The sequence below is a fragment of the Capsicum annuum genome, chromosome 3, assembly GCF_002878395.1.
Source record: "Capsicum annuum cultivar UCD-10X-F1 chromosome 3, UCD10Xv1.1, whole genome shotgun sequence".
Lineage (NCBI taxonomy): Eukaryota > Viridiplantae > Streptophyta > Magnoliopsida > Solanales > Solanaceae > Capsicum > Capsicum annuum.
The window spans coordinates 9,159,144-9,179,995 of record NC_061113.1 but is presented as its reverse complement, the minus strand read 5'-3'; the positions used below and the strand labels follow the sequence as shown (position 1 = coordinate 9,179,995).

The window sequence follows — 20,852 nt, the reverse complement described above, 5'->3', positions numbered from 1 at the left end:
TCGTCATAGAGTTAAAGTTTTTTAAAAAAATAATACTTTTAAATTTTGTGACCTAAGACATGTGAAATGTATTTGTGTATTAAATATGTTAAGTAAAAGTTAGAGTAAAAGATATAATTTTATTAAACAAATCAAAAATAAAAAATTTTACTATATAAAAGAGAGAATATTGGAACGATCAATGACAAAATTAAAATTAAGTTTAATCAATAAGGATAAAGTGATGAATTGATATACAAAATATTTTTGAGTACAACTCTAAAAGGAAAAATTTTAGTTTGAGTCCCATATATAATGTAATAATTATACGAGGTTTTTAATATTTTGACAAATGAACTTTTTAGGTCCCACTATCAGATCAATTCCGATATTCATTTCTTTTATTTTTTCGACCATTAACTTCTTTTGGTCAAATAATTATTAGCTCCTTTTCTTGGTTGCTTTTTTGTTTATATAGTATTTTTTTTTCTTTCTTTGTCTTTTTTCTCAAATTGGTTTTTCTTCCTCCAGTTTCGGTACTAAGTAGAATGAATCCTTTTTTTCCATCCTAGCTCTTATCTGTGCATATTTGTTAAAAAAAGAAAAAAAAAAATTGGCCAATCAACTCTGACAATAATTTTTATCTTTTCTTATATTTTCCTTTTTGTTGGTTTTGAAAAATTGAAATGTCAAAAATTAAAATTGAATTTCAGAGGTGATGAATCAGCTTTTCTTTTTTAATTGAGATTATATAATATTATTTTTTATGGTTCAATATTATTAAGGACATTTATAATATTTAGAATTTTAGAAATCGAAGAACAATCATACTGTTTTTAATTATTAAGATAATCTCTTGTATAGTAAAATTATTTTAAGAAGATCGGTCAAGAATTGGATTGAATTTAGAATGGATTGGTCCTAAATAAATCTAAATATTGATTTTATTTTTTAAAATAACTTTTGTTGAAAATTTAGAACTGTTACATCATTAAATATATATCGAAAATTATATTTCAGTTAAAATAATTACTTAAACTAACTAAGCAGAATAAAATAACTTTTGAAACACAAAATAAAATTGAGCGATTTTGATGGTCAATTGGTGTTAGTTGAGTTATCACTCATGCATTTAACTAATGAAAACAATATCCCCATTTAAATTTATTTGTCTAATAATTCTTTTGCATAGTTTAAAAAGTAAAAAGGACTTTAAATGTTTTGATTTTAAATTTAAAATATGTAGAATTCAAAATATTTTAAATATGTTACGTAGAAAATTGAAATTAAAATTGTATAACAATAAAAGAAATAATATTTTTAAAAGAAACTAAAATAAAAATAAAATAAACAAATAAAAAAGTAAGTACCATTTAATTTGCATATAAATATTGACAAATAAAAACTAAAAGGAAAAAGAAAAACCTTCGATTTACTTGTATCAAGAGTACTAAAAAGAAATTTGAAAGAAATAGAGTAAAGCGAAGAAAAATAAACAAAACGATAAGTGAAAAATAACCCAAAAAGAAAGCAAAGGAACAAAACATTGTTGAGAAAAAAAAAGTTAAATGACAATGAGACAGAGGGTGTGTTTGGTATGATTAAAAATATTTTCCATGGAAAATGTTTTCTTGAAAAATATTTTCCTGGAAAATAAGTTGGTTTTCTACTTATTTTCTCATATTTGGTTGGTGAGTGGAGAATATTTTTTGAAAAATATTTTATGGTGTTTGGTTAGTGAGCATAGACTATCTTTTAGAAAATATTTTCTAGTATTTGATGGTGAGTGAAAAAATATTCTTTTAGAAAATATTACTAACTGTTAACTAGTATATCAGTACCTTTAACAACTCAATAATTTGTAAGAACTAATTTAAGCATAACAAATAATATCAATATCGAATACTAAAATATTACAATCACTAAATTTAAGCAACTATTAATTAGCAAATATAAAAGACATTTTTCAATATTTTATCAGGACAATCTCAAGATACTACAATCAGTAGAAATATAACGAAACGACAAGCTTATTCAACCTCGTAAAACATGTTACATCGATGACAAAATGAAATATGCAATTAGCAAAAATAACATAGGTAAGTCTTCCTCTATGCATATAAAAATAACAATACATTCAACGAACATTGAAAATGAAAAAAATAGGGCTTCACTATTTTTTATTTCAAGCATTGAAAAATTGAAGCAAAACATAGTGAAAAATATTCTCGAGTAATATAAATTTTTGAGAAATATGAATTTTTTGAGTCATGTAAATATGAGTGTTGTTGGAGTGGGGAAGTGGGGTGGGGGTGGGGTCATAAGTCTTATTTGTTATTTTCTGAAAAATAACTTCCGCTGACCCAATAAGTTATTGTGAAAAGTGTTTTCTAAATATTTTATTGCAACCAAATAAAAAAAAATAGGAAAACATTTTCCATCATACCAAACAGACCCAGAAAAGAAAATGAAGAGGAAAAATAAGAAAGAATTCCGTGACAGGTGGGACCCAAAAGATTCATTTTTCAAAATATTAAAAGCCTCACACAATTATTACATGACATATGAGACCTAAATTAAAATTTTTCCTTTCATCACTCTCTTTAAGTTCTTCCATATCTCCATCAATATTCATTAGTTTTTATAACTTTTTTCTTCATCATTTCAAGACGCTCTTCTTCATTTTCTCGGTTGGATGATGACCAAAGGTAAAAATGTCATTGTAGTAATTTTATAATTTAGCAATATAATTCAATTTTAAGTTATTGTACAACATGCAAAGATTATATTAAATTTTTTAGAAGTCATTCAAACTGTACTAAATTTTAATGGATACATGGAAACCACATATTACAACAACAAAAACATTCTGCGTGCATGTAAAAGTGCGGATTCAATTTTTATCTTCAAATGACTATCTCACCCTTATTTAATTATTATTTAATATTTAATAGAGCATAAAAATATCAAGACAAATAAATGAATCAGGAATGCTTAAAATTTAAAGTAAATTAAGTAGGTGTTTGGTCACAAAATATTATTCACAATATTTCGTAATATATTTTCACTTTATTTTGAAATATTTGTTTGACCATAAATATTTCAAAATACTTTTTCACTATTTTTTTATTTTTGACAGACACCTCTAAATACCTCAAGAGATGTTCCACTATTTTTGAATTCACTTTTTATATTTTTTAATTTATTTTTTAAAAAAATATTTTTTTATTTTTATAAAATAACTCAATTTTCATAAAACTCTAAAAAAAAATTAAAATTTATTTTAGTTTTTATATTTTTTAAATTTAAAAATACTCATTTCCAAAATACAATGGTCAAACGGGTCTTAAGAGTATTCCCTAAATTAAAAATCTTAGCACTTCATCTAAATAGAGAACCAAGTTTGCATTTTGTCATTTTAAATAAAAAATAATTTAAACAATTGAATTAATATAGTTTGATTTAATTTTGAGTTGCCGAATTAAATTTGATAAAAATAATAAAGTATTCTTGAGTCCAATTAATGTATATTGATAATAGAATATCTTTAGATTATCAACGCAGATAGTGGTGCAGTGTTGGGATTGTTCCATCCTTAATCAGATGTCTCAGATTTGAGTCTTGAAAATGAAGAAAATTATGTTGGGAGCGTCACCCCTTGCAGTTCGTTATCTGAATTAGTCGGGATTTCAATGCGAGTACCAGATACTGAGTGAAAATCAAAAAAAAAATATTTATGTTTTTAAATTGATCAAATCAAAATTTAATTAATTATAATAAATTATTTTTCTTATTTTCTTTATTATTTTATTTTAAGATACTAATTAATACTTAAAATTCTGTCGGAAATAGTCTTTCTACCTCTGAGAGTGGATGTAAGTTTTTTGTACATTCTACCATTTTCAAACCTATTTGTGAAATTATATATTGGATATGTTGTTGTATCAATTAAAACTTAATATTATTTTAATAATTGATACTATTGTATAAGTAATAATTCATGTGCAAAGAATAATGAAGAAAGAAGTACAAAGATCATGTTCTTAATAGATCTTTTAGACGAAATAAAGGATTTAGGAACATTGTAGGAAATTCATTAAATGTATAATGTGATTTTTGACTTCCTTAAATAAATATATTTCACATATAATTCAATTCAATCTAACAAATAAAATTACATTTTAAATCATAATAAATTTATGTCACTATGCAATATTGAAAAGCAAATTAAATTTTAGATCCGTAGTGCATAGAACAATAAAAAAATGAATGTTTTCATAATAGATATCAACAGTACTTAAAAATATTTGTGAGTTAGGCAACTTTGCATGCAATATTTTATTTATTCTAAAATGTAAGTTGGTACCAGTAGAATGTTGGTCAAAATGCAATGTCATACTTTTTCTGATTCATTAAAATTCAATGTTACATAAATTTAAAATACATGAATATATAAATAATATTGTAAATAATATATTTCTTTGGTGGATGTTCACTATAGATACTATTGTAACTACACATACTACAGATACTTTGTATCATATAAGGTTTGTGAATGTATTTTCACATGGTACACCTATTTCACATACTCTTGTCTATAAAAGGCATTGTATGCAACATTGTAAAGACACACCAAAAAGAAGAAGAAGAAACAAAATCTTTTCTTATATAGATCTCTCTCCTCTCCTCTTTCGTTTTAGCATATTTCAGAATACTTATTTACAACACGTTATCAGCACGAAATTCTAGCCAAATTCCTCATTTTTCATCCAAACAAGGAATTATGTTTATTGATGTTGTTAATATTATTAAATGGTAACGAGTAATTTGCTATATACCTAATCTGTTTCGTATGAGTTTTAAACTATGAAATTGCTCTTTCTTGCATTAATAAATTTAGAGAAGAATTGTCTTTATATTTCACAATAAATGATTGCGGGATTTGTTATTATGAAAAAATGTAAAAGTATTGCTATAAAGTAAAACGCATGAGAATTTGTTGTGTATAATTGTGAAATAGCACATAAGTGTATGTTGATATGCTTGTAGATTACATTGCATGTCATTTAGTATTAGAGGTGGATATGCACAATATAAAGATAGTTAAACTAAAATGCAGTATTAATTGGTATATGAAATGGTGATCATGTTACGAGATGGTATAGAGTGTGATGATGTTATGATGATTTTAGACATCATGGTAATTATCTGTGTGATTATTGGTATGATGAATAATCATGGTAGTATGGCAAATTTTGTACATAGATATATAACGTATATGTTGAGTTTAACAACTGTAAAAACTATGGAGCTTGATGATGCATTAATTGTTGCTCATTGTTGTTGAATAGAATAATGTTGATAGAAAAATAAATAATAGCATGTATTATTGTTGTGATTGATTACATGAATAATGCAATATGGTAATTGAGCATTCGCAATACATGCACAACATATGTGACAGTAGTACTATGAGAAATTGTATACGTGATATGTTGATTAAATTTTTGGTGACATCATGATAATAAGGTATTGGATTTGAGTCCCATCGAATTATGGCTTAAACGTCTTTATATTGGTAAGACGTTGGGTCTGAATCCCAATGCACTATTTAATGATAATGATGACCGATGTAAATATACCTGTGGTGAAAAATAATGAAATCTACCACATTGATTTTCTTCATTCTTTGATATAAATGTGATAGCCGTGCATATAAGTCTGAAAGAAGACAAATGATTAAAAGTGCATGTGGACATGAAGGAACAAAGTCATAATTGTCATGACCTTGATAATAATAAAAGGAAGAACACTATGGGTTCTTCAAATTGTCCTTCAAAAGGTGGTAATTTTTGTTCACCATCAATTTGGTATAAAAGGAAGTGGGCACACGGTTGTTGTGCAACATAATTTGATAGATTTCACACGATTGTTGTGCAACCTAATTTGATAAGTTTTACAAATTCTCCATCAAAAGAGAAAAGGATAAAAGTGAAGATACACTTGGCCTTTCAAAGTGATGTTGAGATGGACCTATAAATATGATAAATGTCAAAACATGACAATGAACTTATGAAATAAATTATGAAGCACATATGATTCCAATTCTTGAAAAGAATGTGGCTCGTGTAAGCATTGTGAATGCTTGGCCATTCTTGAAAGTGAATGTATCAAAAATGTGGAAAAAAAAAATATGAATAAAATTGTGATTATATATGGTTGGATAAATACCAAAACTCACCTCTATGGGAGGTTTGAGAAAAAAAAAAAGGGAGACTTTTAATTTGATATGAAAAGGTCATTGATGTTATAGTATGATCTATCAAAGGATAAAAACAAGAAACGATTATTCTTGCCTATAAAAGTTTTGATCGTGACCAAATATGAATATTATGATGTGGTCGAATAAATTTCTCACCGATCGCGTAAATATGGTACGTCAAAAGGGCTTTGCCAAATGTTGTAAAAAATAAATTATTAAAGGCAAAAGTAAAGCAAGAAGGAGGTCTTGCATGTAATAATTTGACTACAATGACTATAAGTTTTTCTCTAAAAGGAGATGATCACCATATGAATGGTGTTTTGAAATATGAGGTAGTACACAAGTATTTGATAGCCTCGAAAAGCTAATGTGTTACTACTCGAAAAAATTATTCAGATCATTGAAATTGTAGTAAATCTCCAAAGAAACTTTTTAAGTTTCAAGGGAATTGAATTTTTTTTTGAGACAGTAAATTATGAAAGAATTTGTATCTTCATATTACTACAATCAAAACGGGTTATAAATATTTATGGAAAAGGCTACCCGTTTTCACCTATTTATTGATATAAATATATGGGCATGGTGATAGAATCACATGCTGCAGTAAATTAAAAGTTTTCAGAAAATGTATAAGTTGGCATGATCAGTTGACCATCCCAATTTAAATGTAATGCTAAAATAATTGAGAATTCATGTGATTTTATATTGAAGAAATAAAATATTCTTCAAGAATTCTCTTATGTTGCTTGTTCTCACGATAAAATATCATAGCAGCTAAAGTTATTGTCCTTAAAATTTTTTGAAATGTGCAGCAAGGTGAATATGGGCCTATTCACCTGCCATGTGGACCATTTACTATTAAATGAGATGCATCTATGATTGGTCACATGCGCTGCTATCAACTTGCAATTTGATTTTTGCAAGGTTGTTTGCTTAAATTGTTAAAATAGAGAGCATGATTTCAAATTATACAAGTTGATATGTTGATTGGTTTAGCAGAAAATTGTGTGCCTCCGATTATAGCTGAACGATTGATTATGAGAATAAATCTTCCAAAAAGAAAATTTGGTATGAGACGAGTTTATTTAAATATAGCAACATTTGTATGCATCAAGCCAACAAGGTTCCCCTATATTATTGGTTCAGGGTCAGGAACCAATTAAAATCCATCTAAAATAAAATATATATTGAATGTGCAATATCCACCACACACAAAGATGGATCCCTAAATAAAGTTGGGGTGAATGTTAGATTTTTTAACATTAGGGGGAGATATGATTATAGCTGAAATATATGAAAATTATCGAGATCCTCCTAAAAAAATAGTGAACTTGAAGTTCAATTGATAATTCATGATTTGCAAAATGTTGCAAGTTCATTGCCAGACTGATCCTATGTTATAATTCGCTATAAATGCTCCAATGAGAAGTCCTTAGAGGACAGAGTCTATGGCACGCCTGAAACGTGACAGATAAATCAGTTCGAAACATAAAATTCCTTGAAGAAAGAGAGGAGCAAATGATAAATATGGTCAATGATAATGAGGCAAGTGCTTTAAAAAGCACTATGACATGACTCTTCATAAAACTTTGGCAAAGGTTCAGGTACCTGAAAATGATGAAAAAAAAGTGATCGATCTTGATATGTTATGTCGTAGTGGAATCAATATTAAATAATCGTCGACGGTATCTTTGGTATAATATAAAGATCACCATTATAAATGATATCGAGGATCTTGAATTTAAATCTATTAAATAATGTGGACAGATGAAATATGCAATTTAAGTATATTATTTTTCACTTGAAAAGTGATGTTTTGATATTAGTCCATAGACTAAGGTATAATGTCAGTGGAATACAAATTGGTAATTGTGCGAAAAGTAAAATCGTAAGATATAAAATACGGCTCATGCCTTGAGGCATAAAGGTTATTCGCGAAGTCCTGGCATTAGTGTTTGGAGATGTGTTCTCCTATGGTGGATGCCATAAGATTTTTTTAAATCTGGCAATGTATGAAATCTTGAATGCGTATAACGAATGACTGTCATGTCTAGCTAGACGACAAATGTGATAGGAAAATCCTTACAGAATTTAAAAGAGATTCGATCCATTGAATATCCTAATGGTTTTGAGATCGCTTAACGTAAAGAAAGATCAATTTTCATCTCATGAAAATGGTTAGAAAATACCATGTATTAGTGCAATTATTGCACTTATGTATCTTGCTATTCTTTACATGAGAATAACTTTTATTAATGTGCAGAAAATCTATAATTTCACTTTTATGTGAATGTGAGTGAAATCAAATATTATTGATATAAATAAAGATCCATTTCGATCTCAAGAAAATGATGAAAAGCTTTAGGGAGATGAAACTCCATATCTTAGTGCAGTCGGGGCACTAATATATCTTGTCAATAATACTCGACTAGATATTTATTTTGCGGTAAATTTATTGACAAGATTTAGCTCTTCCCCAACTAAAAGACATTGGAATGGTGTCAAGCCTATAGTCAGATATCTTCGGGAAACCACTGACTTGGGATTATTCAAATGAATCCAAGTCAGAAACGATTGTTATGCAGATGCAAGATACTTGTCTAATCCACATAAGGTTCGATCTCAGACGGGTTATTTATTTATATATGGTGGCACAACTATATCATGGCGTTCAATGAAGCAAACATTAGTTGCAACTTCTTCAAATCATGTAGAAATCATTGTCATTCATGAAACGAGCCAGGAGTATGTTTGGTTGAGATCAATGACTCAACATATTCGATGAGAAAATGTGTGGATTTCTTTTGAAGAAGAACATTCCAACTATATTGTATGAAGATAATGTTGCATGTATAGCTCAGTTGAAGGGAGGTTATATTAAAGGAGACAGAACAAAACACATTTCACCAAAATTCTTTTTCACGCATGATCTTGAGAAGAAAGGTGAAATAGATTTTCAACAAATTCGTTCAAGCGATAATCTAGCAATATGTTTACTAAAGCATTGCCAACATCAACCTTTGAGAAGTTGAGATACAAGATTGGGATGTGTCGTCTCCTAGATATTAAGTGATGTTTTTATCAGGGAGAGTACATATGCGCTGCACTCTTTTTTCCTTAACCAAAATTTTGTCCCACTGATTTTCCTGGTAAGGTTTTTAATGAGGCAACAAACAAGGCGTATTACAAACCGTTATTGTACATCTTATTTCCTTTAGAATTTCTCTTTCACATGAACATCCAAGGAGGAGTATTGTAAATAATGTATTTCTTTGGTGGATGTTCACTATACATACTATTGTAACTACACATACTACACCTACTACACATACTATTGTACCATATAAGGTTTGTGAATGTATTTTCACATAGTACACTTATTTCACATACTCTTGTCTATAAAAGACATTGTATGCAACATTGTAAAGACACACCAAAAAGAAGAAGAAGAAACAAAGTCTTTTCTTATATAGATCTCTCTACTCTCCTCTTTCGTTTTAGCATATTTCAGAATACTTATTTACAACAAATAAGAATTACTTCAATAAAAAAAAAAAAAAGAAACTAAATGAGAAAAAGTATAAAAGATTATTTCTATTACAAAGGAACTAAATGTTTTAAAACAACTGATAAATACTAAAGGAATATAGCTATATATTTTAAATTTAATAAGAAATTATGTCACAAATAATAATTTAAGGACAATTTGATCAATTTTTAAATTTAGTGTGTACAACCTTTTTAAAAATAAAATAAAAAGTTTAAAACCTAAATAATAATACTATAAATCGGGTTAAAAAAATTAATATACTGTAATTATCATGTAAGTGTCAAATTTGGTAAGCCTTATTACAAAGTGATTGAGAATTCTAGGATATTACTAAGATCTCTAAATTAAAAAAAATAAACATAACAAAAAAGAAAAATAACATATGAAAATCTGTCTTTTTCAGTCATAACAAACAAAGCATGTTTATATATTTTTATTTTACAAAATTTATAAGATATTTAATTAATAATAAATCATGAAATATTATTAAACAAAAAAAATATCGGACCCATGCATAGCACGGATACATAATCTAAGTAATTAAAATAGATGGAAGATTTGACTAGCAATGAAAATATATTATTTTTATATTAAAACATAAAATAAGATATTTTGTGCAATAGATGAGTATATTTTTACTATTTTCCGTCATGTATTCAATTTTTTTCTCTTTAGAATGTCTTTGTTGTATATTTAACGTTTATATCGACTTAACAAATATTTATAAAATATCACTTAAATATAATAATATGGTTTGATGCAGATATCCTTTTTTTTTTTTAAGTGTATGTGAACACCACAGCCTCTCTACTCCATTGGAGGTAGCGATATGAACTGCATACATTTTACTCTTCTTAGACCCCACTTGGTGGGAATACACTGGGTATGTTGTTGTTGTGAATACCACAAAAATTTCAACCATTATTAGATTTTGAACCCATAATTTCAAAAGTACAACGAATTCAGTACGAAGAACTTTAAAGATTGAATTCATCAGGTGGAAATCTTGGTTTCGCCTCCAGCCATCAACATGTACCAGCCTTAAACCTTGAACGCAGGAAGGTAATCTGCGAGGTATATCATTTACTTGTGAAAGAGATGAGGTTAGATGGCCAATAATGGATCTGTTCTACTGGAAACGAAGACCTTACTCCTTAGCTCTTTCACAGCAGTTTTCCAATTGTGAAATGGAACTTGCATCAATTGCAGGATATTTTTGATAACAGCTTTTGTATTCTTCAAATAGTTACCTTTGGAAAGTTTGGATTAGAATTTCTCAACGTTGTGAATCACCTAAAAGTGCTAGAAGAAAAATGTTGCCTTGAGAGATTCCTACTCATGCAAGCACTGGAAGGAAAAGAAAGAAAGAAAGAGGATGTAGCTTTCATGCTCAATCCAAGGAGACGAGGGAACCATAACAGCATATCTTAGATAGCTGATGGCTACAGTTACAGGGGAAGTTACTAACTACTGATAGGTTGGCTAAATGGGGAATGCCGGTTCATTTGGAATGTGTGCTTTGTCACAAATATCCCGAGACAAGCGATCATTTATTTCTAAGTTGTGAATTTTCAGCCCTGATATGGACTAGACTTCTTGTGTGGATGCAGATACAACAATCAGGTGCTGCTACTTGGGATCAGAACTTGGGGTGGATTCTTCAGCAATCTAAAGGTCGAACAGCACAAGCTCACCTGTTCAGAACAAACTACGCGGAGTATTTGTATGCTATATGGATGGAAAGAAACCAACGGATGTATGAAAAGAAAGCCAGAGATTGGGGCAGCATAGCAAGGGCGGTAGTTTATATGACCTGTAGTAGATCATCTCATAGGGTGAAAAATCTGGTTGACGTTAGTGTTCTAGCTAGTACTGGAGACTACATAGGAAACTAGTAGACCAGACAAGGAGTAGGTTTCTAGCTTTACTTTAGATAGTCAGATGTGTCTAGCTGACTATGGTTGTGTATGATTGCACTTGGTGATTAATAAAACAATTGTTAGTTACCAGAAAAAAAAAGAAGTTAAATCTCAATGTGTCATAACATGGAATGACCTCATTAAAGAGCATCCCTCCCTACAAGATTCATGAGTTCTGTCATTGCTGCTTCGGTTATTGCTTTGAAGTCTGTTTGCATGTACCTTCCCCAGAAGTGTGTTCTCGACCAAATAGCATACGGAAATGCTGGGCTTGCAATGCCGTGCAATATCCTTGCAATGGCTCTGGGAGTAAATTTGGCATGTGAATAGCACTGCAGAAATACCTTTATATCAGCTGTCAAAAATGGGCTGCTTCCACCAATCCTCTTTGGAACATCAACCTCAGTACCATTTACAAAATACTCTGCAATCTTCCTTTGCAAGCATGGTGTGTGTTGATGGCCACGGCAACCATGCACTTTGTCACATGCTTCTGCTGCAAATACTGCAGCATCATACATCGTGTCCATCTTCCTTACCTTACAACTCTCAACTTCAGATAACCACTTTGTAAGCCATGTAGCTAAAGAACAGATATCCTTCGGGGCGTCTGTGATAACAAAACAATAAGCTTGATCCTTCAGCTCATATGTGACTTCCCCCTTAATCTTCAGAGTTTGCAAATGGTTTGACAAGTCAACAATTTGCAGTCCAGTGCTGTTAGCTACACTTGGTATGTCAAATATATACTGCCCATCTTTGATCTCAGAGTTCTTCAGAATAGCAGCAACTACAGCATCTTTCGTAGATAGCATTGCAGGAGAAGTCTGGTGGAAGTTCAAAGTGCATGTTACACTGGTCTGTGGGAGCAAGTGCAAGTATTGGACCTCGCCTAGCTCCAACTGTGTTAAGATTGTTAGTATTACCTCTTCTTTCATATCAAATTTACGACAAGCAGACTCTTTAACTAGTGAACAAATTTTCCCAGTTGAGATTGTGCTGCCACTGAAAATTTGACACAGCAGTTTGTTCACCACATACTCATCGACACCATCACTGTACATAAGACTGCGAATCTTAAAATAAGAAACATCATCGAAAAAGAGATGGCAATAAGCGACTCTACCATCACGTCCAGCACGACCAATCTCCTGGACATACTCTTCCAAGCTTTCTGGTAAGCTGTAATGTATCACGGCTTCAATATCCTTCTTATTGAGTCCCATGCCAAAAGCCACAGTTGCAACAACCACTCTTATCTTGTTCGCACAAAATAGTTCCTGCGTACGGCTCCGATCTTTTGCAAAAATTCCACTGTGATAACTCTTTGCCGAGATATTATTGTCGCATAGATATTTGCAAATGAAATCAGTTTCCGACTGAAATTTGCAGTAAATGATGATGCTTTTAGCCTCTAAAAAGGGGGAAGACTTCAGCAAGGTCATCAGATCTTTCATCCTGTTTTCACTCGAAGATACTGATAACTGTAAGTTATCCCTTGGTTTCACTACTTGAATAAGATTAGTTGATGGGATATCCAATGCGTGCATCACATGATACAATGCTTTAGTAGTTGCTGTTGCTGTCATTGCAAGTATACATTGCGCCTTCAGTTTATCACGCAACAACGATGCTTTAAGCCGCATATATGAAGGCCGAAAATTGTGTGACCATTCAGAAACACAGTGGGCTTCATCAATAACCACAAGTGAGATTTGAGAGTTACGAAAAATGGATAAGAATTCTGAATTGAGAAACCTCTCTGGTGAAACAAAAAGGACCTTTATGGATCCTTCTTCAAGTAACCTAAACGTTTCCAAGACCTCCTCAGGTGTCTGATTGCTACTCAAAAGAGCACCCTCAACTGCAGCAGGCAACTGCTTTAGCTGATCAATCATCAAGGAAACCAAGGGGCTAATAACAACTGTAACTCCCTGCAAAACCATTGAAGGCAGCTGATAACACAGTGACTTCCCGGCACCCGTTGGCAAAACCAACATTGTAGATTTCCCTGAAAGCACCATCTTGATAGTCTCCAACTGCCCATCTCTAAATGAATCATACCCATAAATCAGCTTTAACAACCTCAACAAATTCTCATCTGACGCCTCATTTCTAACTCTCATCACAGCTTCTTCAATCAACTCTTCATCAAAATCCAATCTTTCTCCTCTTCCCTTAACTTCCACAACCAAACCTTCTTCATCACACAAGCCATTTTCCCCTTCCTCACCTACAACCCCAACTTTCTTTTTCCATCTCCTAAAGAACTTTTTACCAGTTGATGAATTAGCATTCCTTCTTTTGTATTTGGATGCAAACTTTTTACCATAACCATTTATATTCAGCCTTACAAAGTTACCCTCATTAGCACATTTAACCTTCTTTACTGGCAACGACGACGAAGCATTGCTGCTCCCTACTAAATTAGGATACTTCTTCACAGCTTTCGTCCGACAACCCGACTCAACTGCTTCCTTTTCATTCTCTTGGGTCAACCGGGGGTCAATAGAATCAGCTTCAACGGGCTCAAAATTGAGAATGGTTTTGCCGGCTTTCGAAAAAGAAGCAAATTTCTGTAAGCACAAGGCACCTGCTGGAAGAACTTCACCGGAACTGTTGTCATGGGACAAAACGGCGTTTGCCGAACGGTGGATTTGGAATGGTAAATCGGAGAATTTGGGGGTTTCCAAGGAAGATAATTTCGAAGAACACGAGCTTTCAGAAGGGGAAACGGTGTAGGGTTTTTTGGATGAGGTTTTTTTTGGTCTTATAATTGGGCGGGAAAAAACAGAGGTGTTTTTGGGTTGAGTTGTTGATTTTGCGGTAGAAAGAAGAGCACGGCGGCTCGATGGGGAATGTGAGGGAGTTGATGAAATGTGAGAGCCATCGGAATCCATGGGAGTTTGGTCGGAGTTGAAGACTGGGACTTTTGCTCTCTCTCTCTCTTGCCTCTACCAAAATATTCCCGTCAAGAAGATTGATAAAGGTTAATTACGAATTTGACTCGATTTAAATTTTCTTAAAAAAATTATTTATTTATTAGTGGAGGGAAGGGATTTGGGGAGGGGAATATAGTGAGATTCGAATCACTACCATTAGGATGAACGTCTCACGTCTACGTTTGGAGGCAACTCTCCAACTGAGCAACACGCACATGTGACATGTGATCTGGATCTCTTTGATGTGTAGGGCACATATGAATACTTTTTTCATTTCTAGTACAAGGCATTTTGTACTTCAAATTTGTGAACATATTATTTACAAAAACTTTCACTAGTATTCAAACTCGAATTCTTAATACCACTGTTTGGTCATGAAATTTGGGCAAGTGCGAGTATCCAACAACTCAAATTTGGGCCTAATTTGTACACAGGTTGACTCGAACAACATCGTTAGAGAGTGAACATGACGAATATTAAATATGCACATGTGCCCTTCAATGCCATAACCTCTAACACTGTCGATTATCAGTGTGACCTCCAACTCTGAATGATTAGTTTGACAGCTATACTATCAGCAACAATAACATATCCAGTTTAATCCCACAAAGTGCGGTCTGTGTAGGGTAGAACATGCGTACCTCACCCTACCTCAAAGGTAGAGAGTTTGTTTCCAATACAACCTCCCGTCATCAGCTAAACTATCAGATTAAACAAATAATTGCCTTATATGAAGTTTCTTCATTCACCTTCCCTTCAGCTTACAATATATAAAAGTCGACCAAGAAGAGCGAAAACAGAAAGGAAATGATAACAGGAAAGAGCAGAGCTATTGCAATGAACAAGGCGAACCAAAGACACTCGAAATGTGTTCACCCAAAACTAAAACTGACACCATTTGTGTCCCTTATTAGTGAGAATTTATTTACATTGGTGATTTAGTTCATACTACCCAAGCACACATATTTCATCTCTAAATATTCATCCATACCGTATTTAGAACCTTCACGGCCAAGACCTGATTGTTTCACACCCCCAAACGGAGCTACCTCAGTTGAAACGAGTCCTTCATTAACTCCAACGATTCCATATTCAAGAGCTTCAGTGACACGCCAAGCTCTTTTAATATTTGTTGAGAATATATAAGCAGCTAAACCTGCATTGGTGTCATTAGCCATATGGATTGCTTCTTCGTCTGTTTTGAACTTCAAAAGAGGGGCAACTGGCCCAAATACTTCCTCCCTCGCCAACAGCATCTCGCTATTAACTCCAGTTACGATGGTAGGCTCGTAGAAAGTCATGCCAAGGCTATGTCTCTTTCCCCCAATAAGAACTTTGGCTCCCTTCGAAGTAGCTTCCTCTACGAAAGATTCAACCTTCTGTACCGCTGCTTCATTAATTAAAGGGCCTTGCTCCACGCCTTCAGTGAAACCATCTCCAACTTTCATGCCTTGGACAGCTTTTGCAAAAGCATTTGCAAATTTTTCATATATCCCTTCTTGCACAAGTATTCTATTGGCACATACACATGTTTGTCCAGTGTTACGGAACTTTGTCGCCAGAGCTCCTTTCACAGCCACTTCAATGTCTGCGTCATCAAAGATGATGCAAGGTGCATTACCGCCTAGCTCAAGGGATACCTTCTTAACGGTGGCAGCAGCACCTTCCATCAACTTTTTCCCAACCTTGGTTGAACCTGTGAACGTAATCTTTCTTACCTGTGGGCTTGCAAGCAGTGCGTCTCCAATATCAGGTGCATTTCCCATAACGACATTAACCACACCCGGTGGTATTCCAGCTTGAAGGGAGAGTTCAGCTGCTGCTAAAGCAGTCAAGGGTGTGAGCTCAGAAGGTTTTATCACCACTGTACAACCACAAGCAAGTGCAGGGCCAACCTTTCGGGTAATCATAGCCAAGGGAAAATTCCACGGCGTAATTGCACCAACAACACCAACCGGTTGCTTTAAAACAAACAATCGTCTATCTGCTAATGGTGATGGAATAATGTCACCATATATACGTTTACCCTCTTCAGCGGAGAACTCAATAAAACCAGCCCCATAACTAACTTCACCGATGGCCTCTTTTAGAGGTTTCCCTTGCTCTAATGTCATAAGCTGTCCGAGTTCTTCTTTGTGAGCCATTATCAAATCATACCACTTCCTCAATAATTTGCTCCTTTCGGCAGCAGTAAGTTTGCTCCAAGAACTAAATGCACCATATGCAGACGAAATTGCGTCATTCGTCTCCCTCCCACCCATGCATGGTACATTTGTTATTACCTCCCCTGTTGCAGGATTGTGGACCTTTATAGTCTTCCCATCATACGAATCAACCCATTTCCCTCCAATAAGAGCCTGACTCCGCAACAATCCAGAGCTGTTCAGCTTAGCAGCAACACTTTGTGTGTCTGTCGCCATCAGACGCACAGGACCTGAAAGTGAGGAACGATATAACATTGCACCAACAGAAAGTGCCATTCTGGTACGCCCACGAATCATTTGCAACAACGCACTCAAATTCCAACTTCAAGCATCCAAATGAATAAACTGAGAAAAAATTAAACGGGCATCACTCCAAAAGTGTGTAAAAGGCAAAGATAAGTTGGGAAGAGGGAGTGTAATGTCTCTAAGTTATTGTTTCGCGATTTTTTAAGTTGTAACAAATTTATATCACTCGTCTCACTTTTATGCATTTCTTTTTCAAAACAAAACAATAAGCCAACAAAAGAGAGACGGAGATTAATATTCATCAGGTTCCAATTAAAATATCCATTAACATACACAAATCCAGCTCCCAGACCAATCAAGAAAACCAAAGAATACAGCCATCATATGTAAGTTCCCAAGAAAATTACCGGAGTTAACTTCATACATGATCACTAAACTTTACACATTATATATCAATAAAATCACAACTATTTCTTGTATCATTAAATTCACTAAACTATATTTTAGTTTCTCAGAAAATACGGACATGAGTTCTAGTATCATAAGTGTTTCCTCATAGGAACGTCCTCGAATTTGATCAATTACTCTTTGTGCTTTGTCGGCTTGTCAGCAGACATAGATATTTGTTCATATAAAGCATATACTTCCAATTTTTCTATCTTTAGCATAAGTTTTTCCTCCTACTACTGAATGATAACCATCTAGATTAACTCATCGAAAAGTCAAATTTCTGGCACCAAGTTAAGTTCGAAATTAACCCATAAATCACCTAAAATAAGAGCAACCCAGTGCACTTTTAGCTCTCGCTATGTCCAAGGTCCAAAGAAGGTCGTACTAAAAGGGTCTATTGTATGCAGCCTTGCGCTGCATTTCTGCAAAAAGTTGTTTCTACTGCTAGAACCCACGACCTTATTCCTGATTTATTCTCATCTGTAATAGCCTTGGTGGATAGAGTTACCTAACACATGTTGCTGATGGGAGCTAACAGGTATCACGTGGAACAAGTCGAGGTGCACGGAAATAGGTATCACGTGGAACATGTGGAATTAGTCTAGGTGCATGCAAATAGGTATCACGTGGAACAAGTGGAATTAGTTGAGGTGCACGCAAATCGGTATCACGTGGAACAAGTGGAATTAGTCGAGATGCAGGCAAATAGGTATCACATGGAATTAGTCGAGGTGCACTCAAGTTATCAAAAACAAAGAAAAAACCCATTTTCACAATAGTGAAGATTCACTTATTCCACCTTATTATGACAAAGAAATGAAAACTGTTAGTTTAATATGCGTTTCTTTAACACAAAAATAGGGCATAATTAGGCCAATTTTGTTTTTTATTAAAAAATAGCATTACAACAGCTGATTAATTGATGTAAACGTAAATCAAACTTCCACTAATTAATCTAAATGACAATTAGGAAAAATTAAGAATAGAAACTACTGACCTTTTATATGAGGTTGGAGAATTGGGAGATCTACCACAGATGAGAGAGTGAAGAGAGAGAAAGAGAGTGTGATGGAAACCTAGATGAGATAGTACCTAAATACATTAATTAATTTTTAATGCGTCAGCACAACTATATATTATCCTTATCATGTAGTAGTATATAGACGTATAAATTATTTGAAATTTGTTATAAATATGCTTTTCTTTTCTTTTTTTTTAACGAGGATAACCCACCATGGCTATAATCTGTATCATAGCTTCTATTTTTTGGGTGAGCACTTTGTACGTACTGAGTAATTGTCAATTGTGTAATAACACCTACAAATAACGTAAAAGATGTAAATCGCATTAGGCAAATTCCATGCGACAAACTCGATTTAGAAGGTATTGAGATGAAATCGATCCCAAATCTTCCATATGAGTACTCACGATTCAAACCAATTGAGTCATAAATATACCAATTGAGTCATTAATCTTTTGAGTTTTGATGAATGTCATTCATTCAACCAATAGTTTGTTTATACATGTACATAATGAGTTGAGGTGTTCATATTTGGGTTTTGGTATGAGCATATATAGTTTTGTGGGTACAAGTTGAAATCCGATAATTTTAATCACTTTAGAAAAATCTATTCAAATGTTTGGTATTTTTGTTAAATTTTATAACTGAAAAAAAATAAGGCAAAATGACCTTCTGGACCCTGAATCCATTAAAAAGTTATATTTTGCATCCTTTGACCGTTGACTGAGCCTACGTGGCATTGAAATTGCTGAGTAGGACGAAGAGCGTGAAGGCACTCGCCTAAGGTGCGAGTGGAGATCAATTTTTAGTCAATTTTATATTAAAATAATTTTAAAAAATTTAAAAAGGACACTCAATTTTTTTTTAATTTTTTTAATTTTAAAATATTTTTAAAAATTAAAAAATAATAAATTTAGAAATCCTTTGATGAATTCGTTCAACCAATAGTTTGCTTATACATGTACATAATGAGTTGAGGTGTTCATATTTGGGGTTTGGTATGAGCATATTTAGTTTTGTGGGTTGGGTCAGGTTACGAGTTGAAATCGGATAATTTTAATCACCTTAGGAGAATCTATTCAAATGATAGGTATTTTTGTTAAATTTTATAACTGGAAAAAAATAAATATCATTACAAAAAAATTCTACGTGACAATATGTAAAACGTCTTATTCGGAATTGGGTGGGGCGGGGGGCGGGGGGCGGAGTTGTTTGTAAAACCAACATAAGATTTAAGTATGGTTTGAATAACAATAGTCAAGTTTGGTGGGGGGAGTCTATTTTGTTTATATGATGAGAGAATGGTTTAAAAAAGTATATTTGCAGTGTCATGTTATTTCGAGTTTAATATCTAAAATATTAAACGTGAAAGCTTTCTACACCTGATCAAATATCTTCAAACTTCTAATCTATTATTAATTTCATTATGCATGTCGTTCATCAAAATTATGTTATTTGCGAATAATATGCACCATGACACCTTCCTTGAATATGTTAGTCAATTCATTCATTATTGAGACAAATTAAAATAAGCTAAGAGCTGACTTCTGGTGCAGCCTCATCATGATCGAAAAGTATACTAGATCACCTTCCATTGTCCTGTTTAGGGTCTTGATTCTATCGTACATATCTTCAATTATTGTAATGTAAGCCATAAGTACATCTTTAGACTACAAATGGTCTAATATAAAATGTACATCTTTTTTTTAAAATCAATGTGCAACATGTGTGAGTATCTGTTATTGTCCCTATATTGTTCCAATAATCTTCCTATAAGATGAATGACTTTTGAAGTTGATCACCTAATATGAATCTGTATTGGTTCCTGAAGAAAGACACATTCTTCCTCGTCCTTATCACGTTCGTTCTCTCCCAAATTTTCATAGTATAACTTAATAGCTTGATACTCTTATAATTGTTGTCATTTTAATCTCACTTCCAATCTTCCGGCATTTAAATCAACTAAGGTGTTTGCCCATGAGAATTTTTCATGTTTTTCGAGAAATTATTTTACTTTAGTAAAAATTGTACATAAGAATTCCAAATACAATTTGAAATTGTCTTTGAAAAAAGTGAAAACAAGTGAATTCACTTTTTTCACTCTCACTTATCTCACAAAAGTTAAAAACAACTGTAATTTATAATCATGTCCGAACACAACTCCAAACTCCAACTTCGATTTCAACTCCTAAGAGTATTGATTTTCATGGGCAAACACCTACTAAATACAACACAAAAAGGGTCGTTTGGTTGGGAAACAAGTTATCCCGAAATTAATT

The 20,852-nt window shown here is 32.6% G+C and overlaps 2 protein-coding genes across 4 annotated transcripts; both read right to left on the bottom strand.

Moving 5' to 3' along the window:
- Window positions 1-10,868: 10,868 nt before the first annotated feature.
- LOC107864248 (ATP-dependent DNA helicase Q-like 5) lies at window positions 10,869-15,325 on the bottom strand. Of its 2 annotated transcripts, XM_016710584.2 has the most exons (2): window positions 13,091-15,325; window positions 10,869-13,036 (listed from the first exon to the last, which is right to left on the bottom strand). In XM_016710584.2, the coding sequence occupies exons 1-2, from the start codon at window positions 14,608-14,610 to the stop codon at window positions 11,851-11,853; spliced, it is 2,706 nt and encodes a 901-aa protein (XP_016566070.2). In that variant the 5' UTR covers window positions 14,611-15,325; the 3' UTR covers window positions 10,869-11,850. The 2 variants fall into 2 exon arrangements, with proteins under 2 accessions (XP_016566070.2, XP_016566069.2); XM_016710583.2 differs by having other exon boundaries at window positions 10,869-15,325.
- A 138-nt stretch (window positions 15,326-15,463) lies between these two features.
- On the bottom strand, window positions 15,464-18,706 carry LOC107864249 (succinate-semialdehyde dehydrogenase, mitochondrial). Of its 2 annotated transcripts, none has more exons than XM_016710585.2 (2): window positions 18,550-18,706; window positions 15,464-17,201 (listed from the first exon to the last, which is right to left on the bottom strand). In XM_016710585.2, the coding sequence occupies exon 2, from the start codon at window positions 17,151-17,153 to the stop codon at window positions 15,591-15,593; it is 1,563 nt and encodes a 520-aa protein (XP_016566071.2). In that variant the 5' UTR covers window positions 17,154-17,201; window positions 18,550-18,706; the 3' UTR covers window positions 15,464-15,590. The 2 variants fall into 2 exon arrangements, with proteins under 2 accessions (XP_016566071.2, XP_016566072.2); XM_016710586.2 differs by having other exon boundaries at window positions 15,464-17,086; window positions 18,550-18,689.
- Window positions 18,707-20,852: the final 2,146 nt, after the last annotated feature.